The sequence below is a fragment of the Cololabis saira genome, chromosome 6 (assembly GCF_033807715.1).
Source record: "Cololabis saira isolate AMF1-May2022 chromosome 6, fColSai1.1, whole genome shotgun sequence".
Lineage (NCBI taxonomy): Eukaryota > Metazoa > Chordata > Actinopteri > Beloniformes > Belonidae > Cololabis > Cololabis saira.
This window is the reverse complement of record NC_084592.1, coordinates 19,154,974-19,164,288: the sequence shown is the minus strand read 5'-3', so window position 1 is coordinate 19,164,288 and position 9,315 is coordinate 19,154,974. Positions and strand designations below refer to the sequence as shown.

At 44.4% G+C, this 9,315-nt stretch overlaps 1 protein-coding gene across 1 annotated transcript in view; it reads left to right on the top strand.

Moving 5' to 3' along the window:
* The first annotated feature begins 1,610 nt into the window (after nucleotides 1-1,610).
* itga6a (integrin, alpha 6a) overlaps nucleotides 1,611-9,315 on the top strand; it is a 24,809-nt gene continuing 17,104 nt past the window's right edge. Inside the window, exon 1 of the mRNA XM_061723521.1 lies at nucleotides 1,611-1,867. Within this exon, the coding sequence (XP_061579505.1) occupies nucleotides 1,689-1,867 (179 nt within the window). The 5' untranslated portion in view covers nucleotides 1,611-1,688. The remainder of the gene's footprint in view (nucleotides 1,868-9,315) is intronic.

Genomic DNA, 9,315 nt, shown 5'->3' with positions numbered 1-9,315 from the left:
AACAGGGGCCGCAGCCAATGAGGGGGCACCGAATCAAATGACTAACTGGACCATATATGTCATATTTTGTTATTTTCTCTATATATTTGCTGGAAGAGGAGCAAACAGGTACTTCAGTAATCAATGATATAATAAAAATACATGAAAATAATAACAATAATAATAATAAAATAAAAATAATTGTGTTTGAGTGACCTTAACAACTTAACAACCTTAAATCTAACAGCCTACACATTGCTATTTTATGAATGTGCTGTTCCCTACCTTCACATCAGCTCATTCAGTAGGCCTGTTTGATTGATTGTTTAGTCATATGCAGTAATAGTTTTGCATGTAGTCCTCAGACAGGCCATATATGATTGAATATGATGAAGTTTAACATGTGGTGTTACATTGGCATGTGAGTTGCATTCTGATTGGAGTATCAGTGTAGTATGGTGTTTGTAGACTCATGTCTATCTGTGGTGTTACTCTTAGTTGGTTGCTTGTCTTACATTTATTTGTAGTATGAGTGTTGAGCATGAATCTATGCTCTTTATAACCATATAAATTTCCCTTTTGACCGTCAAATGTGGGAGGAGGGGGGAGCTTCAAGTGTGGTCCAGGGGCGTCAATTGGGTATGGCAAGGTATGGCAGCCGCCACACCTTGGCTTCAGGGGGAAATGTAAATGTTTGTTTTTTTAAATACATTTATGGAATTAGTCTGTGTCCATTTGTATTGATTATTCTATTACTTAATAGAATATAGAATAACTACAAATGCAAATCAGAACAACATGATCGATTTCACTAGTTATTATACACTGCAAAAACTCAAAATCTTAACAAGAATATTTGTCTTAGGTTTCTAGTTAAAATGTCTAATTTTTAGTAAAAAAAATCTCATTACATTTAAGACAAGACTCAAAAACAACCATTTTCACCTGTTTCAAGTAGATTTTCACTTAAAATAAGTGGAAAAATCTGCCAGTGGAACAAGATTTTTTTGCTTGTAATGAGAAGATAAATCTTGTCCCACTGGCAGATTTTTCTAATTATTTCAAGTGAAAATTTACTTGAATCAGGTGAAAATGGTCAAATAAAAAGTTATTTTCTGGTGATTGTTTTAAGTGTAATGAGATTTTTTGACTAAAAATGAGACATTTTAACTAGAAATAAGACAAATATTCCTGGTAAGATTTTGAGTTTTTGCAGTGAGCGAGACTGCATTTGAAAAAAATCCAATTTTCTTAACCACACAGATAAGCTACATAGGAGACTTTTGTGATGTCGATTGATACTCTAGTTAATGTGACTCGTAACCTTGCCATACCTTAGCTTCGACTGAATCAATTGACGCCACTGGTGTGGTCACCCTGGGGAATCACACTGAGTCATTTATTCATTCCTCATTTGCTCCGTGGTAACTTTTATATAGTCTTCTAGAAAGGTAAAAGCATATTTGTATTTGATTCTGCCAGAAATCACACTAAATGTGGCGCAAAAAAAAAAAAAAAAAAAAACACAGGCCGTCTTCATCCTTTGGCAGTTTGCGCGGATGGCCAAAGGCGGCGCTGTTGAGCGGCTGCGCGCACCTCGCCGGTTAAACAGTCATTCAATCTTCAGTCATCAAGTGACCGAGAGAGAGACGAGGAGAGACGAGGAGAGGACCCCGCGGCTCTTAACTCCGGGACTTCACCTGAACACGATGCCGCTGCGGGGAGCGCGCTGCGCCGCACTTTTCCTTTTTCTTCACCTCCTGGAGCCAAGTGCGGTGCTGCCCTCCAACCTCGACACCACTCATGTCATCAGGAAAGACGGGGATCCCGGGAGCCTGTTTGGCTTTTCTCTCGCCCTGCACCGACAAGTGAAGCCGGATAAAGTCATGTAAGTGGAGACTGAAGCTCTATCTGCGGCTCTTTACGCACGAGTCGAGCTGTGATTTTAAAAGGTTATGGGATGAGCGCACCTGAGACTGAGAGGGCAGGTTCACTTGCCATGCGCTTCCCCTCCTTTCCTCTCTTCTCTTTCCTTTTTTTATTTGAATTTATTTACTAAAATATATGTCTGCCAATTGTAACTTTTGATCCTTCCTAGTCTAATCTTTTTTTTTTCTGCGTGAAGTTAAACACGTCTTATCCTAAACTGCAAACTTTCAGTCGATTGGTGGACTCTGCCTCTACAGCGCCGCTGAACGGAGCTCCATCCACATGTGCTCCGACATCAGCACAAACTAGACATTTATTCATCCAACCCACTGCAACTGTCTCCCCAGAGCCCACACTGTTGTCATCTTTCTTTTTTTTTTTTTTTTGTTCCGATTTTCAATAGATTGTCCCCCAGTGATTCACTGAATGTGAAACGAGAAACAGCCCAAGAACAACAAGTGCAGAAACAATGGCTGGAAATGTCATGCAAATGTGGCTGTAGAGGGCACTGGGAGAAAAGAGGTTAATGGGAGAGGGTTTTCCTGTAAGCCTGGCAAATATGGAGGACTTTCAGTGGATCTACTTATGCTTATTTACTTGTATTAGACACAACAGGAACCATTTCCAGGTCTGCTGTTGACAGGAATTTAAAGTCCAATCACTCTTTAATATAAGTTACACAAAACAGATACTGCAATGCTTAAAAAAAATGTTTTCTAAGGATCAGATACGTATTTCTTTGTGTTTGCTGTGTTTCTTTGTCGGCTGTTAAAACATTTGCTGCCTGATTTTGCAGGTTTTCTGTCACCACACTGTTTCATTAGTAGGAAGGGATGACTTCAGTGTGCAAACAGAGCAAAGTGACTGGCATCCTGTCATCCACTGCCACCTTTTCTTCACTAACATTCCCTTTTTTGTCAACATTTTAACTCCTTAAACCCTGCAGTGTTAGAATCTGTCTCCTGGACGGGTTGGTTGGTAATCTCTAAGAGAATGAGGAAGTTTTAAAGCAATTAACTTCAGCCACATGTCCAAATGTTTCGTCGGGTGAAGAAGGCAATCATTTCAAACATGCAGCATATCATCTGCTCTGAGAAAAGCTCTGTTGTGTGAGTCTGAGTCATCTTGCTGGCTCTAAAATCATTTGTAGCAGACACTGAAGAGGGGGGGGGGCAGCAGCTGGGGTCGGTCCACATGCGGGAGGCGCACGGTGTCGTCAGGTACAGAGTCCTGCAGCAGCATGCAGGGGAACTGGGACGCGATGAGATGCCCTGATAACAAGATGATAACACAGATAAGACTTCCCTGCTGGAATTTTATCTCACTGCTGGTAAGGTTGTTGTTCAACAAGCAGGTCCTTGCAGAGGTGAGGTTCTGGCCATGCAAGCGCAAAGTCTTTTATTCATTTATTCATTTATGGTACTAGTAGTGGCCTTTATTGGGAGTAGAAATGGGTATAGAGAGAGAGAGAAGAGCGACAGGCCGTGACTCGAACCTGCGCCGCCTGCACTTTAGACTTCAGACTTTTTATTGTCATTATACGAGGCATACAACAAAATACATACAACGAGGGCGATAGCCTCTGTAGCATAAAGCCTTTTCTTTTTTTTATTGTTGAATAATTAAAATATTCTTTATAAAAATTCTGAAAGAATTGCAGGATAAAGAAAAAGCAGCACCTTCCCTTTTGCCAGACTCTGCTGTGTGAATAAGGCCAACAGTCGTGAAGCTGCTCTCGTATTTGTCGGGCAAACAGAGACTTGAAAAGTGACACAGATGTGGTAGTTTGTTTTCGGCCGCCTCAAGCGGGAGTTCAGTTTTAGCTCCCTTCATGTTCTTCTTGTGTGAAAGCTTGCCCCAGTTTTAGAAAACAAACGACACACACTTCTCTGAAAAACAAAAACACTGTTACAAGTGTAGTCAGCGGCTGAGAACACCTGACAGCAATCTGAACACTTTTAGTTCTTCCTTAAGAAAAACTAAAATTAAGAAATCACTCTAGACTTCTGACTTTTACAAGTTTATCTTCCTATTTTGACCTGAACTATATTTGTTTGAGATAAACAAAATCAACAAATCCAGAGCTGAAATATTTAGAATCAACATAAATTGTGCCTTTAAGACAATCAAGACTTTTGTACAAGTACAAAAACCTTGAAAATGTAGAAGAATGGAACGATAAAAATGTTTCATTGCTCTTATCCTCAATGTCAGAACACATTTTACTGTAAACAGTTTGAGAGGAAATGGCAACATTAAAAAGTGGCAAAAGTTTTAATGTCTCAACTTTTCTTTGGAATATGATGCCGACCTGAAATGCAAAATAATGGCTGTATTTTGACAAATGAACATGAAATACTTTGGGCTCATAGTAACTTAGATTCATAATAACTGTAGCGCCATTTCCACTAAGCGGTCCGGTACGGTCCAGTATGGTATTTTGTGTGTTTCCATTATAAAATGGTGCCGTTAAACAGAACCATTTTTGGGCCCCCATTGTCTCTAGGTCCATAGAAAAATGGGACGGTACAGTAAGTGACGCCGTAACACAATGCAATCCGTTGATTGGCGGGCTAAAGGGTCACTATCCATGACAATAGCAAGCATGAAACCAGAACGTCTCTCAAACAAAGTGGCGTGGATTGTACATAAAAAGTACCAAAAGTCAAGCGTAACAGAAACGAGCTGCTGGATGACCTCCGATGTTGCTGTTGGTAGCGTCTCCATGGTAGCTTTGCTTTTGTTCTCGTTGTACAACTATGACACCACGCTAGGCATTCGGTCTACACCCTGCATGCGCTGTGCCGGTCTGACCTGCAGTGGAAACACTCACCTGAATCGACAGGACCATTCTAAACCGTACTGAACTGTACCGGACCGCACCGAACCGCCCCGTGGAAACGGGGCTTAAACCTGGATTATGGTTCTGCGCTACACCAACGCATAGCACACGCCGTGACGCCGTCGTGAACCCGGACTTCTCCGACACTCCATTTCGCCGCGGTGCAATACCCCCCGAGAGCGCTAGGGGGGTGCGTTCTTTTCCTGAATGGTTTATCCGACTTTTCCGGTCACAGTGAATCAAAGAGATAAGGAAATCACACACACACGAAGAAAAGAGCGCTGAAAGTTCACGACTGCTTCACGAACCGGAAATGCGTTACTACAAAGCAAACCAATGCCCTCTCGGTCTGCATTCGGTCTGCGACCTCTTGACACGTAGTTACAATTTTTGAGAGGTGCACTTCAGGCACGGCGTGGCGTGCGCCGTGGGGTGCTCATTGGGGCGCAACCTGTGGTGCACGCTCTGCGTCGATTCAGCCTTTATCGTAACGCATCACTCTCTCAGAGTACACACTGAAAAAGTGTTCTCTATTCAGTCAAGATGTCAGCTCTAAATCACAAGAAGAAAAAAAGCGGGCCTGTCTTCATGTGGACGGGGCCTCATAAGGCTGTTTTCAGGCGTTTTGAGCACAATCATGTGGACGTACACATTCACTGACTGTGACAGGTGGAGGATTGGGCGTGGTTTGCGGGGGAGCAGCACACAGGTGGCACGGCGCTGCCTGTGTATTAAAGGAGCGGCTGCACACCGGCAAAGGGGTCAAAGGGATGTCACAGAGCTGCAGAGTGTGCTGGTGCACGTCTGTGTCTGGGTGCAAATAAAGTTTACGAATTTCTCCACGAAACCCCGTGTCCTCTTCCCTGTCGGTTGACCCCGGGTAGCACGAGTTTGCTACAGTGGCACCAAACGTGGGGCTGACGACAGGATGACAGAGGAACGCGGGGATTGGACCCTTGAGGCGATGGCATCGCTGGCACAGGGGCTGGCGGACCTGGCAGCCCTGCTCCGGAGCCAGGTGGAGCGGCGGACCGCAGCGCTGGAGACGCTGGCAGCGCAGCAGCAGACAGGGTGGGGTCGCCCGCCTACTCTGTTCGCGGAGGACAGGCTGTTCACCTTCACCTACCTGGACGTGAGGCGGGAGGTGCGGGACCGTCTGGGGCGTCCTCGGTGGTCTCGGACGCGCCGGCTCCTGGTGGGGAGGCGGTCCTGGACGCGCTGGCTCCTGAGGTGGGCATGCCAGATTCTGTTCCAGAGGCGGTCCTGGACGCGCCGGTTCCTGGGGTGGTCCTGGGTGCACCTCAGCCGGCACCGCGGATTCCGTCTGCCCCGAGACCACCCTCGGCCCAGTCCTGAAAACGGCCCTCTCGCCGATCGGCCCGGCCCAGAGGGCGACCTCCCGAACAGTCTCGCCGGTGGGCCCGACTTGGAAGACCCGGGGTCCAGGAACTTGGGAGACCCGGTGGCCTCAGGCCAGGGGGCTCAGATTGTGGTCCCTGGTTTCCTCTCCCCCTCCGAGGGGGGGGTGGGGATGGGGGAGTTGGCTAGGCCGGATCGTCCCCGGCCTGAGTCGGACGATGGGGGTGTGTGGCAGGGTGGAGGATTGGGCGTGTTCTGTGGGGGAGCAGCACACAGGTGGTTGACCCAGGGTAGCACAAGCTTGCTACAGTGACACATATCCGTCTTTATGGAGAACATTTTTGAAATTATACGTGTTTCGTCTTCGTGAGGAAGTAGCCTGAGTTGGGGGAAACTTAACAGACCTCAGACTCAGAAAATGAACATTCATGCCTTACAAATGTGACCTATGTCATGAAACCACAGGCCAACGGTGTATCACTCTGCATCTGTCTCCTCTGTCCTTTAACGGACACGGCAGCTGCAAAAGCCTCCCGGCTTTCATTTCTTACGTTAGTACTGTAAATCGTACGTGAGAAGAGGAGCGCAGACCTTTGTACACTTTGCTTGGTGAGAAATGAATCCAACTGAAATTCCTCTGCTTGAGCGGAAGGAGATGGAGAGGCCACGTTCCTAAACAACATAAGTTGCGAAAATGCAGCCCGATACCTCACTGATGAATAACGTGACGGGTTAATGATCTGGATTTAACATCAGGTCTTGGAAAAATGCCATCTGACTGAACATGCACAGCCATCTGTGCCAGTGTAACCCGATAGATTAACTGCATCATCAGTTGAAACATTCCATTCAAAATCCACTCTGAGGTTGGTCTACTCGAAGGATGACTTAATAAATGTAATCAACAGATGGTTCTGCGGACATGTTGTGACATTAATTCTTTGGTTGATGTCACGCTGAATATTGGTGGGTTGTTCGATAGTGTGTCACCGGCCAATCAGCGGTTGTCACAAATCAGTGTATGATGTGCAAACTGAAGCAGTTGGAACAGCTGCGTTGTTTCTTCTGGCTGTGAACGCACAGCTGTGGCCGTTGTGAAGCACATCTGTTAACGGATCACCGTGCAACCACACCAGGAACTCTGCATTTCCATTCACACTGCAGTGAGAGACGTGCAGTGTTGACGAGCTGCGGTTTCACACCTACAGCATGCACAATAGATAGAAATCTGCACAAAATACTTTTACTTTTCAGTGGATTTACATCTGTCGGTAAACCTTAGATGTGTTATATGTTTTTTAAATAGCTCACAGTATAGATGGATAATTCAGCAAGTCCCACTTTTCTCCAAACTCTTTCTGAAGGCCATCTGACACGTTAAGAACAAACGTTTGCCCTTCACTGTGTGGTTTTCTTTCTTCCTTGGAACGGAAGTTGAGATTCTCAAATTAATCATATTTTCAAGCTGAAAAGCCGCTAAAAGTATTTGACTTGTTGACTTGCACGTACATGACGATGCTAGTCCTCAGGTATCCGCTGGATCTGTCACGTTTTCTAGTGCTGCTTTCAGGGTTTGAGTTATATAGCGTATAGAGTTATAAGTTATATAAAAGCCTGTCTTTTTTGGAAACGTTGGCATTTCCGCTTGAACTGTGGTTTTATTGATATATATATTATGAATATAACGTATTGCGTTGGCTTGTCTTTGATATAAACAAATATTCACTTGTTGAGTTGCAGCTCCTAAACGGGGCTTAAATGTGTGCCTCTTAGTCCTAGAAATGATTCACTGCGGGGTTTTTTTTTTTTTTTTTTCTATCCCCAATTTTTCACCCAGTGCTCCAACCTAAGTCAGTCCCGGGCATACCTGTTAAGTTTTGGATTTAAAAATAAGGGAAATTTTTCGCCACCCGCTGTCTCACCAGCCCAACCGAAATCCAGTATCCCTTACATTTTAAGACAGGTTTGCGAGAAATGTAAAATAACTACTTGTCAACAATTATGTGCTCAGAATCTGACAGGCGTACCTCTGATACTAAAAAGTTGTGGACATTCCTACGTATGTTTTCCTATAATCTAGCCTAAAGGAAAACGCAAAATGGAATTAAAGCACATGTATTTATTTTAAATATTTTTAGTTTATATACACATTGATTGTCTTAAAGTAAAACATTTTCTTTTGATTTGTCATTTTCTCTCATGTGGCTCTCTGGTATTAATGATGGATTACACAGACGCATGTTTCTGTGCCTCCCGCCACGCTGGTGCTGCTGATCGTTCCTTCCCCCATGAGAGACACAAACATTGCAGTTACAAATCTTTCAGAACACGTAACTGAGCCCCATCCTGCTACTCTTTGGGAAAGTAAATTCGGTATCCCATTTTTAAAGAGATTAAAGTCTTCCCTTTTTGGCAGAAAAACCTTTTCTTTCTCTTTGCATCTACCCATCTCTCTGAAATGTTGTTCCAAGTTTGTTCCCGTTGTTGCCTCGCGAGAGCTACCACCCAGGCTACAGCAAGTGGCAGTTCTCGCGAGGTTAGTAGCAATTCAGGTGGAGAGACACAGGACTGCTTTTTAAGAATCATTATTTTATAAAACAGGAAAATACTAATACGGGAGGACAGCAGGAAAGAGGGGTAAAAAACAGTAGTTTCCCGGCCAAAACGGGAGACTTGACAGATATGGTCCTTGGGCTTTGCACTGAGCTCCAGTCTCTTTCTTAACTTGAAGAGATAGCAGTCCGCTTCTCAGTTATGTGACTATTTGTATAGAAATTATCTGTTTGAAGTCTTTCAGTCAGGGTTCAGAATGCATCATAGCACAGAGACAGCACTGGTTCGAGTCACGAATGACCTCCTTATAGCCTCAGATAAGGGATTAGTGTCCATATTGGTTCTACTAGACCTCAGTGCTGCTTTTGACACTGTTGATCATGGCATTTTACTGCACAGGTTAGAGCATGTTGTTGGGATTAAAGGGACAGCTCTACGTTGGTTTAAATCATATCTATCTGACAGGTTCCAGTTTGTTCATGTACATGAGGTTTCTTCAGAACAGTCAAGGGTCTGTTATGGTGTTCCGCAGGGTTCAGTGCTAGGGCCAATCTTGTTCAGTTTATACATGCAGCCATTGGGAAGTATAATCCAGAATCACGGCATATACTTTCATTGTTATGCTGATGATACGCAGCTCTATTTGTCTATGA